The 21,834-nt window shown below is 63.7% G+C and overlaps 1 protein-coding gene across 5 annotated transcripts in view; it reads left to right on the top strand.

Moving 5' to 3' along the window:
- The first annotated feature begins 1,334 nt into the window (after positions 1–1,334).
- Positions 1,335–21,834, top strand: part of AGAP2 (ArfGAP with GTPase domain, ankyrin repeat and PH domain 2) — a 54,828-nt gene continuing 34,328 nt past the window's right edge. Inside the window, exon 1 of one of the 5 annotated variants that reach the window (XM_089774771.1) lies at positions 1,335–1,806. In XM_089774771.1, the coding sequence (XP_089630897.1) occupies positions 1,647–1,806 (160 nt within the window). In that variant the 5' untranslated portion in view covers positions 1,335–1,646. Of the gene's footprint in view, positions 1,807–15,838; positions 19,240–21,834 lie in introns of those variants that run through there. The other 4 variants (XM_089774769.1, XM_089774770.1, XM_075901727.2 and 1 more) reach the window with 4 other exon arrangements.

The raw sequence follows: 21,834 nt of genomic DNA, 5'->3' as shown, positions 1-21,834 counted from the left end.
TGGGGGGCATGGATGGATGAGGTGTACGGGGATAGATAGGGTGTGTGGGGATAGATGGGAGGGGCACATGGGGACGCATAGCTAGCTATGCATCTGAGTAGATATATGTGTACAGATCGGGATAAACAATGTTTGTGCACACGGGTGGGTGCATACATATGTGTTGGTGGGCATGGATGTGCAGGAGATGGTTGTATACACGGGCGGGTGCATACACATGTCCATGCATTGGTAGGTATGGATGGAGGGGATGGGTTGTGCACATGGAAGGGTGCGTACACACTTGCGTGTCCAAGCGTTGGTGGGTATGGATGTGTGGGAGGTGTTTGTGCACACGGGCAGGTGTGTACACACTTGCACATCCAGGCGTTGGTGGGTATGGATGTGTGGGTGGTGTTTGTGCACACGGGCAGGTGCATACACACTTGCATATCCAGGCGTTGGTGGCTATGGATGTGTGGGTGGTGTTTGTGCACACGGGCAGGTGCGTACACACTTGCGTGTCCAGGCGTTGGTTGGTATGGATGTGTGGGTGGTGTTTGTGCACACGGGCAGGTGCGTACACACTTGCGTGTCCAGGCGTTGGTGGGTATGGATGTGTGGGTGGTGTTTGTGCACACGGGCAGGTGCGTACACACTTGCGTGTCCAGGCGTTGGTTGGTATGGATGTGTGGGTGGTGTTTGTGCACACGGGCAGGTGCGTACACACTTGCGTGTCTGGGCATTGGTGGGTATGGATGTGCGTTCATGGATGGGTGCGTGAGCACATTCGGGTGCCTGTGTACATGCACAGGAGTGTTTATGGATCAGTACTGAGGCGTGTGCAGACAGTCACGTCTGCAGGGGTGTGTTAGTGAGTGGACGCTGGCGGCCTCTGGGCATGTGTGCAAGGACATCTGGGTGTGGGCATGAGCGCACGTGTGTGCAGATGGGCAGGATGCTTGCAGGGCGGCTGCATGTGCACGGATGCCATGTTTGGGTGCATGCATGCAGATGCGTGTGCCTGGTGTGTGGATGCAGGGAGGTGTGTGCACAGAGGAGTGTACGTGTGTGGAGAGCGTGTCTAGACAGACGGATGTTGGCATGCGTGCAAGGGCAGCCGTGCGCGTGCACACACAGGCACGGTGAGGCACGTGCCCGGATGGAGGTGAGCGTGCGGGTGGGCAGGTGCATGCACACAGGTGTGCGGGCAGAGGGGGGGTGCGGGAAGAGGTGCCTTTGGCTGGGCGCGTCGGTTTCCCTGGGTGCCGCCGAGGTGCAGAAAGTAATTACACATCGCGGGGAGCCAGCATTCCAAACCCTTGGCACCGACGCAGCCTGCTCCACCCGCTTTGGGAGTTCCCGGCTCCACCCGCGCCCCTGCGGGACGGTTCCCAGGCCTGCTGCGGTTGGGCCCTCGCCGCGCTGCCGGAATCAGGTAGCGACGGCGCGGCTGGTGGGGTGACGTGCGACTCAGGAAGTGAAGTTCAGACAGAGCGAGACAGCGACACAAACCCAGCCGGATGGGCCGGGGCCCCTTTCCTTTTTAAGGGGGATCCGGGGAGTTTGGGTCTCGGGGGGCCCTGGGGCTGAGCCATGTGGGGGAGATCCCGCCGGAGCCCTGTCAGGAATTAGCGGCTGGCGACGGGACGGAGAGGCCCGGGACGATGAACGTGCAGAAGCAGCTGATGTCGGCAGCCATCCGCGCGGAGGCAAAGCGGCACGAGGGGGTCAAGCTGAATCTGAACAAACTTTTCCGGCTGGCGGAGCGGGTGAGCGACCCGCAGCTGAAGAACAGCATCAAGGCCTCGCTGAGCGTGGTCCGAGGTGAGCGGCAGGTGCGCGGCGGCGGGGCAGGATCCGCCGGGGCGAATGGCCGGGGGACTGACTCACCGCGGCGGGGGGGGGAGAAGCCGGGGCGGGGGAGCGTGCAAACGGCTCCTCCTGGTGCTGAGATGCACCGCACTGGGCGGCTCGCACGGCGCCGGGACGCAGAGAGATGCAGCACAAGGGCCTCGTTGCCTTTCGCCGGATGTCCCTCGTCACGTAGCTGCAGGGGCTGGGGGGAGGGGGTTAGGAGGCTGCGGCGCTGCTGGGGCGGCAGGGGACAGGGAGGGCTGTGCAGGACGGTGCAGGGACAAACGGGAGCAGGCCCAGCCAGAGCCAGGGACGCGCTGGCGTTGGAGGGGCCAGCAAGCGGTTTGCTGTGGCCCGTGCTCTTGGGACCAGGCTACCTCCCCTCTCTGCTCTTTGCAGGCCTGGCAGGGGCACGTAAGCATTTCCCCCGCTGGGCAAAGGGGAGGCGATCCCACAAACGGCTGGGGACGCGGGAGGGGAGGGAGCCCCCGTCACGGCGCAGAGACTTGGAGAGGTGGCTTTCCTGTGGGTTTCCTGCAGCCTGCGGTGATCAACGGCAGGGGCGGGCGGTGCCCCGATGCCAGCCGGGGGCGGGCAGGCTCCCATCCGCCTGACGAGCCTGGCGCCCCTGGCACGCAAACGGGGACGCCGAGGGACGAGTGAGGTTGCTCAGGCACCTTCCTGCGGATGCCAGAGGGCTGGCCGGTGCGGGGCTCCCGTCAGGGACTCTGCCACCCTGCCCGCCCCGGCAGCAGGCATCAAACCTGGCAGCGCCCTGGGATCCTGGCTCAGTCCCGGATGGCCCCCACGGCAGCAGAGGGCAAGAGCTGTGCTAGGCCTGGGCTGGCGGGAGGAGGGCGCCCAGGGTCGGTGGCACTGAGTGAAAGACGCGTCCCTTCCCGGCGGGCTCCCTGGGGCTTCCCATCGCCGGCGTCGCCTGCCCCTCGCCCGCAGCTCAGCCCCGACCCCCGGCTCGTCCCCATCCGCAGATGCTGCTGTCACATTGGAAACCGCTGGACCCGACGGCTGGAAAGTTCCCTTCCGGGCCGCTGCTTCCTGCAGGGAGGGGCTGCTCCCCTCTGCACAGGTGTGTGCACACACGTGTGCTTGTGTGCAGTCACAGATGCCCTCGTGAACACCGGCCTGCACGCATGTGCGACCCCTACACACGCTCCCATGCATGTGCTCCTAATTTGTGTGCAGGCACCCGTTAGCATGCGTCGGCACATGCTAACACACATGTGCATGCACACGCTTCCCCTTGTGTGCAGTGGCCGGTTAGTACGTCTGCACACGCAAACACGTATGCACTTACTACATCTTCACTCACACATCCATGCAGGTACATGCTCCTGCTCGTGTCACCCAGGAGCACACCCCTGCCCACGCTCACACGTACGTGCATGCACATGTTTCCACTCGTGCACACGCCAGTGTGTTCACACCGACAGGCGCACAGACTCCTGCCGTCACCCCCTCCCCAAAGCCGCCCCCGTACACTGACCGTGTGCAGCACAGACACTCAGGGACAGGCAGCCCCACGGCCGAGCGCCACCCGGACCACACATGGCTGGGTGCCCTCCCAGCTCACTAGCCGGCCCGGCCTGCTCCTTGCTTGGCAGCGTTAGTGCCGCCCCATTAAGCCATTAGCGGGCGGTGACAGCCGAGCGCTCGGAACAGCAGGGAGGTTTCTGTGGTAACAGGCCCCTGCGCCTTCCTGCTTGAGTCTGCCTCTGAGTTTCCTGGGGCGCCTACTCCCCTTTGTACAGGACTGGGAGGGGGGGCTGATGCAGTAGCAGAGGGGGGTGCACCATGCTGTGGGGGGGGCTGATGCAGTAACAGGGGGTGCACCATGCTGTGGGGGGGTGATACAGTAGCAGGGGGGTGCACCATGCTGTGGGGGGGGGCTGATGCAGTAGCAGAGGGGGGTGCACCATGCTGTGGGGGGGGGCTGATGCAGTAACAGAGGGGTGCACCATGCTGTGGGGGGGGCTGATGCAGTAACAGGGGGTGCACCATGCTGTGGGGGCTGATGCAGTAACAGAGGGGTGCACCATGCTGTGGGGGGGCTGATGCAGTAACAGAGGGGTGCACCATGCAGTGGGGGCTGATGCAGTAACAGAGGGGTGCACCATGCTGGGGGGGGGCTGATGCAGTAACAGGGGGGTGCACCATGCTGTGGGGGCTGATGCAGTAACAGGGGGGTGCACCATGCTGGGGGGGCTGGTGCAGTAACAGAGGGGTGCGTCATGCTGGGGGGGGCTGATGCAGTAACAGCAGGTGCATTGTGTTGGAGGGGTTCTGTAGTAGCAGAGGGGGGTGCACCATGCTGGGGGTGCTGATGCAGTAGCAGAGGCACCATGCTTTGGGGGCTGATGCAGTAACAGGGGGGGTGCACCATGCTGTGGGGGCTGATGCAGTAGCAGAGGGGGTGCACCATGCTGGGGGTGCTGATGCAGTAGCAGAGGCACCATGCTGGGGGGCTGATGCAGTAACAGGGGGGGTGCACCATGCTGTGGGGGCTGATGCAGTAGCAGAGGGGGTGCACCATGCTGGGGGGGCTGATGCAGTAACAGGGGGTGCACCATGCTGGGGGGGGCTGATGCAGTAATGGGGGGTGCGTCATGCTGGGGGGCTGATGCAGTAACGGGGGGTGCACCATGCTGGGGGGGCTGATGCAGAAACTGGGGGTGCACCGTGTTGGGGGGCTGATGTAGTAGCAGAGGGGGATGCGCCATGCTGGGGGGGGGCCTGATGCAGTAACAGGGGGTGCACCGTATTGGGGGGCTGATGTAGTAGCAGGGGGGTGCACCATGCTGGGGGGGGCCTGATGCAGTAACGGGGGGTGCACCGTGTTGGGGGGCTGATGTAGTAGCAGGGGGGTGCACCATCCTTAGGGGGAGGGGAGCTGTACCATGCCGAGGGGAGGGGGGGGGCTGACCTGTATTGGGGGAGGGGAGCTGTATGGTGCTCCGGGGCGGGGAGGGGGGCTGGTCTGACTCTGAGGGGAGGAGGGGCGCTCTGGGGGCACCTCCCCTCCCCAGGCTGGCGTTGGCCAATCCCGGGCACACAGCACCCGTGCCCGTCGCGGCGAGGCAGGACGGGACCTGGCCTGGGGGCGCTGGCGGGGACAACAGATGGAGCCCGTCCCAGCTGGGCGCCTGAGAACGCCAGAGCCTGGTGCCCGCCTTGGCCACTGGGGCTGGAGCCCCCCGGGCGCCCTCCCGCCTCGCCTGCATGGGGGGCAGTCCGGAGTCCCAGCCGCCGGGGGCCCAGCCGCCAGGCCCTCCCGCGGGTGCTCAGCGCTGCGGTTTTCCTGTGCAAGGCGACACCTGACTCCTGCGGTGGCTGGCGCCGCGGCCTTGTTCTCTCGCGCGCTCCCGGGGGCCTGCCTCTCGCCGCTGCCAGCGCCCGGCTCCGGTGCCTTCCGCTCCGCCTGGGACCCGAGCCTGGCTCCGATGCAGAGCTAGAGCCGGGATGCCGGAGCCGTTGCCATGGCGAGACTGGAGGGGTGGGCGCCGGTGCCGTGTGGCATACGCAGCGCGGGCCCTTTCTAGGGGCTGAGGGGAGGGGGCGTTTGGGAAGGGCTGGGGCCCGCCCCATTGACTCCCTAAAAAGAGGGGGGGCTAATCGGGGCCAGGCTGGGGGGCAGTGGCGTCCCGGCTGTGGGGTGAGCAGAGGGCTGGCTATGGGGCGAGTGGGGAGGGGGGCAAGGCAGGGGCTGGCTTGGCCCACGGTGTCAGCAACTCCGCCTCATTCATTTCCCTCGCCCCTGACAGCAGGTGCCCCACATCAGCACCGGTGCTGCGGCTCCAGCGGGTTATGGGCCCGGATGCTGGGGCTGGGGGCCTGGCTGGGGGGTCTCTGCGAGGGGATGGTGACACTGATGCAGTCCAAGCCCCCCTCCCAGCCAGCCGCAAAGAGGGGACCGGCTCAGAGTGCAGACGGTGTCCCCCCCCACCCCAGAGAGGTACCCCTCCCTTTCCTAGGTCCCCGCCTTTCACCCCCTTTGGGGCTCAGGGTCATCGCTCCTTGCAGCTGGGTTGTGTCACCTGGGATAAGACTTCCGTCCTGCCCCAGTGCCGGGAGAATGCGGGGGGTGGGGGGCGGGGAGATGGAGAATTCCCCTCCCCACCCCCCAGAAGCGCAGGCACGTCTAAGCCGCTCCAGCTGGATCCATCTCTTGCCCCAGCTCCTGCCGCCAGTCGTCAATGCTCCCTCTAATTTTTTCCATCCGCGTGTGGAATAAATTTTGTCCCGTGCACTGAGGCGTGTGCACATGGGCACCACCCACCTGCTGCCAGCGGGTGGGTGCTCTGATAATCAGCTGGGCGGCACCTGTATTGCTCCCGGATGGCACCAGCCTTGGTGCCCGCTGCCGCTGGCCTCTCTCAGGCCCCATCCCCGGCTGGTGGCTGACACACACGTTGTCCCGTGGCCTTGGCACAGGCTGGCACCTCCCCCCCCAGCCAAGAGCCAGGCAGCCTCTGGGCCCTGGGCGTGCTGCCAGCCAAGCCCCTGCAGAGTTGCCATGCTGACAGCTTTGCCCATCTTGCCCTGACACTGCCTGCCCCTCTCCTCCCCTCGCCTCTGGCAGGGGCGCTTGCCAGGCGGCTGTCATGACAACAGTTGCTAGGTGGCAGCCGGGCACGGGGTATCGAACACCCCATCGCAACAGCCGGAGAGCACCCGGGCGCGTCTCGCTCGGCGCTGGCCAGGATCCTCGCCTGCCCTGGGGCGCCGGTGGCTGACTCAGGCAGGGAGAGAGACAACAGCTTGTCTGGCTTCCCTCCGCCCATCGGGTCCGGCCCGGGAGGGTTCCCAGGATCTCCCAGCCGGGAAAAGCCCCCATGTCCCAGCACAGTGACCCTGCGGGGGAAGGCGGAGTGGAGAGGGAGACCCCGTCCGGATGCCCCAGGGCGGCAGAGGGGGCGTGTTCCCGAGGCTGCCCATAGAGGGGAGCGGCGAGGACCCGGCTCTGCCCGCTGGCCGCGGTGGGGTCTCCGAGCGCAGGGGAGACGCAGGCCGTGGTCCCGTGGCCGTCACGTGCGCCGGGCTGGCCAGATGGCGCGGCAGCCGCCTCGGCTGCCTGGCTGCGTCCCGGGCCGGGCTGCGTGGGCTGCTGCGATTCCTCCGCTGCTTCCCTGACATGTGCCAGCGGAAAAGCAAAGCGCAGGCAGGAGAAAACCCTGCAGCAAAGGCCGAGGGGGCAGCCCCATCCCCTGTCTCGGACACTCCCGGTCTGGGCCTAGCGGCAGGGCCTGGGTCACGCCTGGGATGTTCACTCCCCACCAGGCTCCGGGCGTCGGTGCCGTCGGCAGCCCGCTGCTGGGCCAGACGGAGCATGGCGCTGACCCGGGAGGGCTATTCTCAAGGCGGGGGGGATCGGGACCCGCAGGCGACTCCTCAGTAATCCACCGTGTCTCTCTGGCACTCACGGGCGGCATCACCCAGCGAGCTCAGGCAGAGCCCCTGCCTCGAGGAGCATGTAGCCAAAGCAGGCGAGGAGGAGGAGGGGGTGATTTGACCAAGGACACCCAGCACGTCAGTGGCAGAGCTGGGCTTAGCCCGGCTGGCCGCCCACTCTGCCTGGCCCTGGCACGCCCCTCTTGGCTGAGGCCATGGCAGGGTCCCCTCTAGCTTGGAGCAGGCAGGGGGTGCCCAGTGCTCCAGGGGCACCTCTGTGGGCAGCCTGGCCTGGGATACCCGCGTTGCAGCCCCAGGCTGTGCTGGAGAGGTGACACCCTCCCCCCCGTGCTGGCTCCGGTTTGGGGGTTTGGAGGGGGAACGCGCCGGGAAGCAGCAGCAGCACGCACCGTGGGTGGGTCGCCATGGCGATGTGCGCAACTCAGTCACGAGCGGGGGGGGGGCCGTTCCTGGCTCCCCAGAGTCCCCCCACCTTGTGCTTTCCCGCACGTGGCTGGGCTGCCACTGTAGCTCCCTGGCACGGTGGGGCCAGGCCGGGCAGCCTGGGGGGGCTTCCTCCAGGGAGGCGATGGGGGGGAGGGGCCCGTATCCCACGCCCCACTTTCCCCCAGATTTGGGACGGGGAGGGGTCAGAATGGGGAAGGAGGGAAGGACAGCGGGGGGCTCTACCCCGGATGTGGATGCAAGAGGAAACGGGGGGGGGTCAGGTCAGGAGTAGCCCCCCCTCACGCTGAGCCTCAGCACAGTGGAATCGGGGAGGGGGATCATGCCCCATTCCTCACCAGGCCTTGGGTGCAACAGGGAAGGGGAGACAGGTATGGGGGGAGCTGCGGGCTCCGTGCCCCATTCTCCCCTAGCCCTAGGGGCACACCGGGGAGGGAGGATAGGTTTGGGGGGCTCTGTACCCCATTCTCCCCCAGCTCTAGGGGCACACCGGGGAGGGAGGATAGGTTTAGGGGGCTCTGTACCCCATTCTCCCCCAGCTCTAGGGGCACACCGGGGAGGGAGGATAGGTTTGGGGGGCTCTGTACCCCATTCTCCCCCAGCTCTAGGGGCACACCGGGGAGGGAGGATAGGTTTAGGGGGCTCTGTACCCCATTCTCCCCCAGATTTGGGGTGCAGCAGGGAGGGAGGATAGGTTTAGGGGGCTCTGTACCCCATTCTCCCCCAGATTTGGGGTGCAGCAGGGAGGGAGGATAGGTTTGGGGGCTCCGTACCCCATTCTCCCCCAGATTTGGGGTGCAGCAGGGAGGGAGGATAGGTTTGGGGGGCTCTGTACCCCATTCTCCCCCAGATTTGGGGTGCAGCAGGGAGGGAGGATAGGTTTGGGTGGCTCCGTACCCCATTCTCCCCCAGATTTGGGGTGCAGCAGGGAGGGAGGATAGGTTTGGGGGGCTCCATACCCCATTCTCCCCCAGATTTGGGGTGCAGCAGGGAGGGAGGATAGGTTCGGGGGGCTCCATACCCCATTCTCCCCCAGCTCTAGGGGCACACCGGGGAGGGAGGATAGGTTTGGGGGGGGGCTCCCTGCCCCATTCTCTCCCTGCCGTAAGAGGGCAGCGGGGGGACGCCTCCTCCCCTCCAGGGACTGATGTAGCAGGAAGCAGGTGGGTCTGGGCAGGTCCCCTCTGCTGCAAACACCCTGCCGGGACGCCAACATCTTGTCTCCGCTTCCCCGGCGTAATTGCGGCCTTGCCTCCCCGAAAGCCGCCTACGGCCGAGCTTATTATAGCCCTGCCGGGGCGGGGGGAGCCGTGGGGAGCTACAGCTCTGCTGCTGGCTGGGTTTGTGGAGTACAAGGCATAAGGGGTGGAGGCCGGCAGTGTGAACCAGGGGCTGGGGGGAAGATGGGTGAGTGCGGCTAGTGGATATTTGGGGTGTGGATTTGGCTGGTAGGAATAGCAGTGGGGTTAGCAAGGGAGTCGTTGGTGGGAGCGGTGGGATTAGCAGCGAGGGTGTTGCTGGAGAGCCATGGGGGTGTTGGTTGGTGTAGCCATTGAGGTGTGGGGGCTGGGAGAGATCGAAAGTGGGGGAGGGGTGTCGTTAGGGCTGGTGGGATTAGCAGTGGGGTTAGCAAGGGAGTTGTTGGTGGGGGCAGTGGGATTAGCAGCGAGGGTGTTGCTGGAGAGCCATGGGGGTGTTGGCTGGTGTAGCCATGGGGGCGTGGGGGCTGGGCGAGATCGAAAGTGGAGGAGGGGTGTCGTTAGGGCTGGTGGGATTAGCAGTGGGGTTAGCAAGGGAGTTGTTGGTGGGGGCAGTGGGATTAGCAGCGAGGGTGTTGCTGGAGAGCCATGGGGGTGTTGGTTGGTGTAGCCATGGGGGTGTGGGGGCTGGGGGAGATGGAAAGTGGAGGAGGGGTGTCGTTAGGGCTGGTGGGATTAGCAGTGGGGCTAGCAAGGGAGTCGTTGGTGGGGGCGGTGGGATTAGCAGCAAGGGTGTTGGTGGGACCAGAGGGGGTGGCAGTCGCACAGTGGTCGAAGCCGCTCGCCCCAGAGGAGTGGGGGCGTTTGGCAGGGGTGCAGCCAGCCATCCCAAGAGCAGGGGGTCAGTGCGGCGGTAAAGGCAGAGCCGGGCCCTTGCCTGCAGTACGGACATGAGTGGTTCTCTTCTGGGTTCAAGGGAGGAAACTGCCTTATGGAAGGGCCCAGGGCTGGGCTGGCAGGGGCCGCGGGGTGGGAGTGAGGGGCACCGGCAGGGCTCGGGGGGAGCCCAAGGCTGGGCTGGCAGGGGCTGTGGGTCGGGGGCAGAACTGATGTTGGGCAGAATTGTTGGGGGGGCAGATGTGGCGTCACTTTTGTGTCTACAGAAGCTGGGAGCCATCCCCATTGACGCTGTTTTCTCCCACCCACTTCTGTGCCGGCCCGCGAGCCCCTGCCGGCCTGCTTTCTGGGAGGGGGCCCTGGGTCTCTTGCACCCAGTGTCTCCAGCGGATGCCAACTCCCGGCCGTGCAGACAGCAGGAGAGCCGGGACGGGGCCCTGCTGGAGGCAACGGCCATGAGGCCGGGGCAGAAGAAGGAGGCTGGGGCAGGTGAAGGCGGTTGCCTGGGAGCGGAGTCCGTACCCTGCCCGACCCGGTGCCAGGCGGGGGCCGTGCCGAGGGAAGCCACGCGGGCGGCCACGCCGCGGTTAAAGCCAGGAACGCTTTAGGGCAGGGCGCGGCGCTTTGGCTTGTGTTTGTACAGCACCTAGCGCGGGCAGGCCTGCTCCATGGCCGTCGCGGTGCCACTAACACAGCCCAGCGGCCGGTACCAAACAACGCCCAGATCCGTGTTTTCCCGGGGGAGAGCGGGCCAAGAGAAGGTCACAGCCGTGCGTCTAGACAGGGGGACGTTGCGTCTAGACAGGGGGACGTTGCGTCTAGACATGGGGCAGGGGGACGTTGCGTCTAGACACGGGGCAGGGGGACGTTGTGTCTAGACAGGGGGACGTTGCGTCTAGACACGGGGCAGGGGGGCGATTGGGCCCGGTCCATAGGCCTGCCCGGCCCCACCAGAAGCCAGCGAGACGGCTCCGTGCCCGATCCAGCCTTTCTACGCCGCCTGGTTTTGCCTTTGCCTCCCGCTCCCCCTCCTGCTGCTCCGGCGCCCCCCTCCTCTCTCCGCCCCACCCACTCGCTCATTTCCCTGCCCCCCGAGATGTCTTTCTTGAGGGGCTTTTTAACCGTTCCCCCGAACGCTGATTTCCCCCCACTTAGGTTAATTACGCCTGCTGTTTTTGCTGCATTTTCAGGGCTTCCGTTGCCATAACAACCAAATGCAGATTCTTTTTTTTTTTTTATAATAAATCTACGAAATTTGGTTGTCAGCTTTTCTGACTCAGAGAGGCAGCCGGATTGGATTGGATCCTTTTATAGATCTATTCTTGTAGGTGCAGGAGGGGGGGCGCGGGGAGCATCCAGAGCCAAGTGGGAGCAAAGCTCTTATTTTCGAGCGAATGCGGGGTCGTTCCATAAGAATCGGGGTCTGTGTTCTCGCGAGCCAGCCCTTCGCTCGCGTCTGCGCCCGCTGGGCAACGCAGCCATGGAGTGGGCCCTACGGACGGGGCTGGGAACCGCGCGTGCAGTTGGCCGGTGCTCACGGAGCCAGGATTTCGCTGAGCCAGCCCGTTTGTCTCAACCCCCCGTGACGCGGCCCGTCCTCCCGCTTCCCCCTGGGCCCTGGCAGCTCTGGGCGGAACAGGGAATGGGGGCTGTCGGGACACAGAAATTGCCAGGGTGGGTCAGACCTGTGATCCCTCCAATCCAGCGTGTCACACTAGCTGCATGAGAGGGAGAGGAGAGAACCCGTCTATGGGGTGGGGAGCCCCTAGATCCTCTCCTGCTCGCGGTTGGAGATTGGCTTAAAGCAGGGCTGGGGACCCTTTGTTGGGTCGGGGGCCGCTGACCCACAGAAAAATCAGTCGGGGGCTGCACACAGGTCCGAAGAAACAAAAGTGCTCACTGGAAAGACACCCCCACGGTGGGGTAGCAGAGGGGCTGACGTGCCAGGCCGCAGGCTCCCCGCCCTGGGTTAAAGCATGAAGCGTGAAGATTAATATCCCTTCCAGAAAGTAAGTCCGAGAGGCAGGACGGTCCAGTGGTTAGGGCACTGGGCTTGGGCAATCTACCCTTAGCCTCTCTGGTTCCTCTTTGGCGAAAGGGGGAACATGAATAGCCATACTGCGCAGGGGTGTTGTGAGGAGAAATGCATTCAAGCCAGCACAGCGCTCTGCCATCCACTGCATAAGAGCGAGGCACTAGCTCTCTGGATCCGCATCGATAGCCAGGCCTTGGCATCATGGGGCGGGCAGTTCCGCCGTCCCTGCGTGCAAAGTGTTACCACTCTGGATCCACATTGATAGCCAGGCCTTGGTATCATGGGGCGGGTAGTTCCGCCGTTCCTGTGTGCAAAGTGTTACCACTCTGGATCCACATTGATAGCCAGGCCTTGGCATCATGTGGCGGGCAGTTCCGCCGTCCCTGTGTGCAAAGTGTTACCACTGTGGATCTGTATCGATAGCCAGGCCTTGGCATCATGGGGCGGGCAGTTCCGCCGTCCCTGTGTGCAAAGTGTTACCACTCTGGATCCACATTGATAGCCAGGCCTTGGCATCATGTGGCGGGCAGTTCCGCCGTCCCTGTGTGCAGTGTTACCACTGTGGATCTGTATCGATAGCCAGGCCTTGGCATCATGTGGCGGGCAGTTCCGCCGTCCCTGTGTGCAAAGTGTTACCACTGTGGATCTGTATCGATAGCCAGGCCTTGGCATCATGGGGCGGGCAGTTCCGCCGTCCCTGCATGCAAAGTGTTACCACTGTGGATCTGTATCGATAGCCAGGCCTTGGCATCATGTGGCGGGCAGTTCCGCCGTCCCTGCGTGCAAAGTGTTACCACTGTGGATCCGTATCAATAGCCAGGCCTTGACATCATGTGGCGGGCAGTTCCACCATCCCTGTGTGCAAAGTGTTACCACTGTGGATCCGTATCAATAGCCAGGCCTTGACATCATGTGGCGGGCAGTTCCGCCGTCCCTGTGTATAAAGTGTTTCTGTTCGTTTTATCCGACAACTTGCCCTGGTGTGACAAGACAAGGAGACTGGAAGTGCTGTGCTCTGCCTCACTCAGTATTTTGCAGCCAGGGTGGGGAACCTCAGGCCCAGGGGCTGGATGCGGTGCCCAGCTTGCCTGGATCCGGCCCCCGGGGCTGACGGCTCCCCCCCAGCATGGAGGAGCCTGTGCAGATGCTCCAGGCCCTCCCCCCACACCACTGCCCCACCACAAGGCCGGAGCACACAAAATCTCCTAGCCCGGGACCCGCAGGCTCTGGTGCACCAGGGGAATGTCGGGGCTGGTCCTGCTTTGGGCAGGGGGCTGGACGCTTGAGGTCTCTTCCCGCCCTGGGATGCTAACGTGGGGAGGATCCTTTCTCCTCCTCGGGTGGGGGCCACGCCCGTGAGGGTTTGGTTTTTTGGTTTCCTTGGGGGGGGGGGCTCTCACCTGTGTGCGGCCCCCGACTGATTTTTCTGTGGGTCAGCCGCCCCCGACCCTAAAAAGGGGGGGGGAGACAGGTGTGGATCTGTCCAGAGCTGCCTTTCCAAACCTGCCTACGCTGCCCAGCTGCAGGGGCGGGCGGGAGCCGGCATCTCCACTCTCCAGGTGGGCAGAAAAGATTTTCTTGAGGGCTGGGCTTGGGAGGTGAGTGAAGGGGCGTGGTTCCAGGAGAAGGGGTGTGGCTTCAGGTGGAAGGGGCGGGGCTTGAGTTGCCTTTCCAGTTCTGTTCCTATTCTCTCCACCTCTCTCCAAGTGCTCTAGTGCTGCCCTCTGTTTGGGGTTGGGGTGGGCACAGCTGGGCAGGAAGATGTGCAGGTCCAGGGTCAAGACGGCAAGCTTGGGGGGGGTGTAGATGGAGTGGGGGGGTCTCTTGGTAATGCTGCAATGTTAAAGACGGTGGCCTCTTTCACCAGGACGTCTGGGAGCCTCCTCAGTCTTTAACTATACAAACGGGGGTACCAGTTTCTCGTTTTCTCCAGCGTGTTCAGTGCAGCAGATTCGGCTGGTGGGCGGGGGGGGGAGGGACCTCGTTGTGCATGAAGATCACACGGGAAGGAAGCTGGGTTTATATTTAGCGCAGATTGTGCCAAGATCCCAGATCCTTTATCTCTTGTGGCGGTGAGTTCCAAAGGTCCCGGTCCTCAGCTCCGTCTGTCACTTGGGCCCTTCCCACTGCTATTGGCCGACAGTTCCATCCTCGAAATGAGTGGGATCGCGGCGATAATTCATTTGTGACAATTAGCTGGTTGTCAGTAGCTCTGAAAGAGCTCTGCCAAGGAGGCCAAGAGCCTTAGCTCTATTTGGCAGAGGGGAAACTGAGGCACGGGCCATGAAAGTGACTTGCCCAGAGCTCTTCAGTCCTGGTCCTACAGACCAGGTCTGTGGGACCCGTCCCTGGGGGGCACTGTGGCTGACGTGGGAGGCAGGGAATGAGCTAAGTGGGGTGTTGACACAACCCATGATGTCTCCCTTGCCCTCTCCATGGTTCCCGTTGGCCAAGCAGCAACGGGAACCAGGCCCTGTGTGTGCCCAAGCTGCTGGGAGACACGGAAGTCATTCTTCCACTCTGCTCTGCGCTGATCGGGCCTCAGTTGGAGGATTGTGTCCAGTTCTAGGCACCGCATTTCAGCAAAGATGTGGAGCAATTGGAGAGGGTCCAGAGAAGAGCAACACAAATGATGAACGGTCTAGAGAACAGGAGCTGTGAGGGGAGGCTGAAGGAATTGGGCTTGTTTAGTCTGGAAAAGAGAAGACTGAGAGGGGATGTGATCGTAGTTCTCAAGTACCTAAAAGGGAGTTACAAGGAGGAGGAAGAACAAACGTTTTCCTTCACATCCCAAGAAGCAAAGGGCTTAAACTGCAGCCAGGGAGGTTGAGGTTGGACATTAGGAAAAACTTCCTACCTGTCAGGGTAGCCAGACACTGGAATAAATTGCCCAGGGAGGTTGTGGAATCCCCATCTCTGGAGATATTTAAGAGCATTTTGGACAGACACCTGTCAGGGATGATCTAGACGATGCTTGGTCCTGCCGTGATGGCAGGGGACGGGACTTGATGGCCTCTCAAGGTCCCTTCCTTGTTCCAGGATTCTATGACTTAAGGAGGCTGATTTTTAACAAGATTTGCAGATGATGCCTTTGAGTTCCCTGCCTCGGTTTCCCCAGCACTCCAGTGCGGGTGACCATGCTGGCCTGCTGCACCCATGTGAAACACCCTCCGAGCCTTGACTTGCAGCTGTGGCCATTGCAGCGAACCTTGCGCTGGTCACCGTCCTGCTCCGTGCCTCGGTTTCCCCATCTGCAAAACGTTAGCTGGGGGGTGCTGTGCTGTGACCGCAGAGCGGGTTGTTATTCCTGCGACTACAAAAGGCCTCGTTCTAGTCTTCGATCTGCTCATCACTGGGCCCCAGCGACTGCTAGGCCCCGTTAGAGCGCTCTGATCGCTCTGCCCCTCCAAGGACTCAGAGTCACGGGGGGGAGGGCCTCGGCGTGGGAGCGAGCCTGCCCATTGGCAGGAGACAGCGCTGGAAAGGAAGGGGGGCGGCAGTTAACGGAGCACGCTGGCTCTGAGTGTGAATCATCTTTAATCGTCTCCGTTAGTGGGGCTATTCAGGTGCAATTAGCATTAATTAGCCCCTGTCACCAGCAGCCTTGGTGGAGAAGGCTGGGTGGGGACTGAACAGGGCATGTGGGTGTGGGTGGGCGGTGCTTATACTCCCTCCTGCTCTGTGCCTGAGTTGAGAATAGAGCCATCAAGCGCCCTTCCCCCCCATGGTGGTGGCCAAGCTGGAGGTTGGCACTTGGTCTGTGGGTGCCAAAATTCACACGTGGGAAGGGAGAGGTTTCCTTTCTCTTAAAAATTGATTAATTTCCGTTGTGCCAGGCGCTGTACACTATTAGGTGTATTATGGTAGCGGCTCCCATTGTGCCAGGTGCTGTACACTATTAGGTGTATTATGGTAGCAGCTGCCATTATGCCAGGCACTGTACACTACTAGGTGTAATACACCTAATAGTGTACAGCGCCTGGCACAACGGGAGCCATTACCATAATACACCTAATATTGTACAGTGCCTGGCACAAGGGGAGCCGCTACCATAATACACCTAATACTGTACAGTGCCTGGCACAAGGGGAGCCACTACCATAATTCACCTTATAGTGTACAGCGCCTGGCACAATGGGAGCCGCTACCATAATACACCTAATAGTGTACAGCGCCTGGCACAATGGGAGCCGCTACCATAATACACCTAATAGCGTACAGCACCTGGCACAATGGGAGCCGCTACCATAATACACCTAATAGTGTACAGCGCCTGGCACAATGAGAGCCGCTACCATAATACACCTAATAGTGTACAGCGCCTGGCACAATGGGAGCCGCTACCATAATACACCTAAGAGTGTACAGCGCCTGACACGGTGGGGTCCTGGTCCACTGTTTATGGCAGTACAAGTAAGCAACAGTAATGAGAAGTGCAGCTGACAAACAGCTGGCTGGCGAGGTGAGGGACAGACAGACGGAGATGGGTCTGTCGGTCCTAAGGGTGGGTGGCTGTCCGCGAGGCAGGCTTCCGCTCTGCGCCCCAGGGTATTGCGCTCTGCCCCTTGGGGCTCCCTTCTCTAATGCTGGCTCCCCCCCTACACAGGATTTCAGAGCATCACCTGCCTCCCCCCCACCCCAGATGCTCCTCTGAGCCTGGTCCAGCGGTGTCACCCTAATGGGTCAGGCCCCGGGGCCATCTGCCCCTCCCCAGGGTGCCTCTTTGCCAGGGGATCACACAGCCCCCCCGCAACTCAGCCTTTTGGACGGGCGGGGCCGTGGGCCAGGGCTTCCCGAGCCGGGGAATCCAGCCCGGGTTTTCCCCGTGCCTATGCAGCCCGCCTCACGCCTCGGCTGTTGGATTTCCAAGGTGCCAACTCAGATGCTCATTCGCTTCCCCCGGGGCCCCCCGTCCGCGGCTGGAGGCTCCCTGGGCGCGGGGGCTCGATTCTCCGGACCGAGCCGCGAGGGAGGGGGCGGCTGCCCCGCTCCCCCCGGAGGGTCTCCCCCCCTCCCTGCGTTTCTGCGGACGCCCCCTCCCCCGCGCGCCCGCCTCCAGCCCACCCCCGTCGCCTTCTCCAAGCAGCCGGGGCGCGCCTGGCACGGAGCGCGCCCCTCCAAGGCGCCGCAGACGAGGCCGGGTGAGGCGGCGGACGGAGGGGGGGGGGGTCCCCGGCTTCGGAGCCCCGCCGGCGCCACGGCAGACTCCTGACGGGTGGCACCTGCCGCTCCGCGCATGGGGGGGCCCGTGCGCCACGGGGCCCGGGGCTGTGCCAAAGCCGGGGGGTGGCCGCGCCGTGGCCGCCTGCGCGCCGGGCTGCGCTGAGCCCCGCGCCCTGAGCTGCCGGCCGGGCCGGGCCTCGAGTGACCGCGGCCGGGGGATGCCCGGACTGGCGCGCTTTGGCCGGCTGCGGGCTGCGTGGAGCGGCCGGGGCAGGGTGGCGGCGCCGCGCTAGGGGCTCCGGCGGCGGGCGGCCGGCGGGGCGCAGATGCGGGGCGCGCTGGCGGCGGGCCGCTCCCCCGGGCGCTCCAGCAGAGGGGCCAGCCTGCAGCGCCGCACCACCTACCTGATCTCGCTCACCCTGGTCAAGCTCGAGTCCGTGCAGTCGCCCGAGGAGCAGGCCAAGGCGGGGGCGGAGGATGGAGCCCCCCAGCCCGGCCCCAGCCCCGCCGCCCCCGGCCTCCCCGGGGTGACGCGCCGGGAGGGCGAGGGGCCCCGGGCGGACGAAGGCGCCAAGAGCAAGCGGCAGGAGCGGAGCTTCCACCGGCAGGATGCGCTTTGGATCAGCACCAGCAGCTCCGGCCCGGGGGACTATGTCCTGCAGCTGTCGCCCAGCAGCCCACGCACCTCGGGGCCCTCCCCGTCCCCGGACGGCGGACGGCTGCTCGCCCTCTGGAGCAGCCCCGGGGGGCCCGTGCCCAGCGCCGGCACCCCCAGCCCGGACGCCCCAGGGGAAGAGCCCAGCGCTGCAGATCCTCTGAGCCTGACGCCTCCGGCCGTGCCCCCCAAGCCGGCCCCTGCTGTGGCCCCCAAGCCGGACCCTGCACTGCATCCAGCTGTGCCTCCCAAGCCGGGCACCGCACTGCACCCTGCTGTGCCCCCCAAGCCAGATGCTGCTCTGCACCCTGCTGTGCCCCCCAAGCCAGACGCTGCACTGCATCCAGCTGTGCCCCCTAAGCCGGACTCTGTACTGCATCCAGCTGTGCCCCCCAAGCCGGACACTGCACTGCATCCAGTTGTGCCCCCCAAGCCGGACACTGCACTGCATCCAGCTGTGCCCCCTAAGCCAGATATTGCACTGCATCCAGCTGTGCCCCCCAAGTCGGACACTGCACTGCATCCAGCTGTGCCCCCTAAACCGGACGCTGCACTGCATCCAGCTGTGCCCCCTAAACCGGACACTGCACTGCATCCAGTTGTGCCCCCCAAGCCGGACACTGCACTGCACCCAGCGCTTCCCCCTAAGCCTGATACTGCACTGCACCCTGCTCTGCCCCCCAAGTCGGACACTGGACTGCACCCTGCTCTGCCCCCCAAGTCAGACACTGGACTGCACCCAACTCTGCCCCCCAAGTTGGACACCGCATTGCCCCCGGCTCTGCCCCCTAAGCTGGACACTGCGCTGCCCCCAGCTGTGCCCCCCAAGCCGGAAGCCTTTGTGGCACCAGTGGCTCTGGGGGGCAATGAGACTCTGGAGGTGCCCAGCGAAAGGAGCCAGAGTCCCCGGGAAGACCTGCCGCCCCTCACCGCCAGCTGCTCCTCCAGCGCGGCTGCTCCTGGCCGCCGGCTGCTGCTGAGCCAGGCCAGCTGGGGCGGCCATGAGGCCCAGGAGCTCAGTGCAGCCGAGAGCAGTGGCGCCCGAGCCGGGGCCTCCTCCTTCTCCTCCCCCCTGGGCCCCGGCGCCTCCTCGCCTCACCCCACGGCCGGGAGCCGGCGCCTGCGGCTGACCAGCACCAAGCCCTTTAAGACGGTGACCACCAGCGGCGTGAAGCTGGGCCCGGAGCCCAAGGCGGGCAAAGGGCACAAGGGGGGCCCGGGCAGCCGGCTCTCGTGGCCGGAGAGCGAGGTGAAGGGCCGCATGAAAGGGGGCGGCAAGGCCGGCGGGGAGGCGGCCCCCCGGGCCCCCGCCAGGGCCAAGCTGTCGCCGCGCAAAGGGAAGAGCAAGACCCTGGACAACAGCGACCTGCTCCTGGACGCCGAGGGCCCCGCGGAGGCCGGCGGGGGGCTGAAGCGGGGCCGGGAGGGCGGCCGAGCCTCCACCCGGGACCGCAAGATGCTCAAGTTCATCAGCGGCATCTTCACCAAGAGCCCGGCCTCCACCCCCACCCACCCCGGGCCCAGCTGGGGCCTGGGCAGCAGGGAGCTGCTGAGCCCCGAGCGAGCCAAGGGGTCGTCGCCCAGTGAGTACGACTGCAGGCGGGGAGGCAGGGGGGTGGAGGGATGGGGGGGGGGACGCCTTGAGAGCTGAAGAGGGGGGACTGGAGGAGGAGGGGTTTGGGGTTTTTCCAGCAACTGTGAAAGGGGATGGGATGGGGGCGGGGCTTGGAAGTCAGGACTCCTGGGTCCCAGTTTTGTGCGTGGAGGGGGGGCAGCCTAGTGGTTAGAGCAGGAGGGACCTGGGAAGCTTGGCCGCCGTGGTTCTATTCTCAGCTTTCTGAGCAGAGGAGGGCAGTCTAGTGGTTAGAGCTGGGAATAGAACCATGGAGTCTTGGCTTCTATTCCCACTTCTGGAAGTGGAGGTGGAGCGGTCTAGTGGTTAGAGCCGGAGTCCGGGCTTCTATTCCCTGCTCTGCCAGGTTGCCCTGATGAGCTTGCATGATATCTCGGCCCTCTGGGGTGCCTCAGTTTCCCCATTTGCTAAAACGGGGGTGACCGTCCCCACGTGGGGAGGGGCTGCTGCTGAGGGTGCGGCGCTCGGAGACCGGCGGCGGAGGCGGCCCTAGAAGGGCAAAGTCACGCTAGTCAAACCCTAGCTCCCCGGGAGTGACGTAGACCAGGCCTTGGGGGGGGGGTCCCCAGAGCGCCCCCGCAGGAATCTGCCTGGGCAGCGGCGGGTGCTTTGACCAGCACTATTCAGGCAGGTTTTCGCGAGGGTGAAAATCCAAGAGGCGCCAAGTGGCTCGGGCTCCAAGCAGGGACATGAACTCAGAAACTGCTGTGCCGGGAGGGGGGTGTTTGGTCCCACGGTGGCACCGAAAGGGTGAATAAAAGCCAGTGACTGAGGCGGGCGCTGGGCTGGGCGTGGGCGGCACGGGTCAGAGGCGCCGAGATGCCCGGCGGGCGGGTTCTTACTGGCGCTTCGCGGCACCTTGACCCAGTGGACCCTACGACAAGAGCTTCGCCAGTTACAGAAACCGCGGCTCTTTGGTGCATGCGTCACCCGGGGGCTTTACTCTCGTCTCCCTGGAAGCCCTGCTGGGGGGCTTGCGGCGGCATCTCAGAGCTGGGCGTGTCCCCTCCCCATCCTCCACTCCCGCCCGTGGTGGGCAGGGAAAGTTTCCACGGCGAAATGGCGAAGCATCACCTAGGAAACGCTCCGTCGGCAAGGAGCGGGTACCCGGCATCCAGTCCTCTGCCGGGAGGGGAGGGGACACAGAATCTGGGAGCAAGCAGAGGGGGTTGCGAGGGATGGAAGTGGCCGTCTGACCCGCTGGGACAGGTTCCTAGCCCGGATTACATGGGAGTGGGTGCCTTGGGGCACAGCTGGGGGGCAGGAAAAGTTGTGTCCAGAGGCGAGGCGGGGTTGTGTTGATCATTGTCTGTGTGCAACGCAAAAGAGGAATCGGCTTGGGACATTGAGGGGCAGGCATGTTTTGGCCCCCGGGAATCCCCATCTGCCCCGTCTCGCCGCGGGGCAAGTCAAAGGCAGCTCTGGGGTTAGAACGTGGCAGAACCGCAGGGCGTCAGGGGCACAAGGGGTGAATAGACACACACAAGCCCGACGGGGAAACAGTTGTGGGAGAAGCGCAAAGGGTTAATGCACACCCCTGCACACTTGGGCACATGCACACACACACACACACACACACACACACACACAACCTTCTCCTGGCTGTGTAGTTGCAAAGGATGAATACACAAACACGCAGGCAGGCACACACAACCATTTTCTTGCTGGGCAGGTGCACAGTTAATACTCACACGTGTGTGCGCCCACACATACACAATTGTTTCCTTGTGTAAGTGCAAAGAATTAATACAAAAACGTGCATGTGGGCACACACAACCGTTTCCTTGCTGGGCAGGTGCACAGTTAATACTCATACGTGTGTCCGCCCACACATACACAATTGTTTCCTTGTTGTGTAGGTGCAAAGAATAAATACACACACGTGTGCGCGCCCACACATACACAATTGTTCCCTTGTTGTGCAGGTGCACAGCTAATACACACACATGTGTGCGCCCACACATACACAATTGTTCCCTTGTTGTGCAGGTGCACAGCTAATACACACACGTGTGTGCGCCCACACATACACAATTGTTCCCTTGTGCAGGTGCAGATTTAATACACACACATGTTTGTGCACGCACACACACACTACACACACACAATTGTTTCCTCGAGCAGGTGCAAAGGATGAATACACACACCTGCGTGCACACACACTCACATCATTGTCCCCCTGTCCTGGAGGCACACAGGGTTAATAAACACACTTTGTCCTGTTGTGGATGTACAGGTTAATACACCCCCCATCACCACCCCCACTTAGCTCATGGAGGTGGTGTTCCCGTGGGCTGCCTGGCCTGGCATTTCTCTCCCAATCCAACGCTTCATCCAGAAAGGAAAAGCCCCGCTCCAGGGTCTCTCTCGAACATGGTTCCTATCCTCCGAAGATGCAGGCCCTCCCTGGATCCCTGACCACTAGGCCTCACTCCCCTCCCGGAGCTGGAGCCGGAACCCGGGCGCCCTGTCCTTTCGACAGCCAGTGGGAAGTGCTGAAACAAACCCTGTAAAACAAAGGTGTGTTTGCAGACGGGGTCTGTCC

The sequence above is a fragment of the Pelodiscus sinensis genome, chromosome 31, assembly GCF_052426305.1.
Source record: "Pelodiscus sinensis isolate ZL-2025 chromosome 31, ASM5242630v1, whole genome shotgun sequence".
NCBI classification, from domain to species: Eukaryota; Metazoa; Chordata; order Testudines; family Trionychidae; genus Pelodiscus; species Pelodiscus sinensis.
This window is presented reverse-complemented; position numbering and strand designations above follow the sequence as displayed.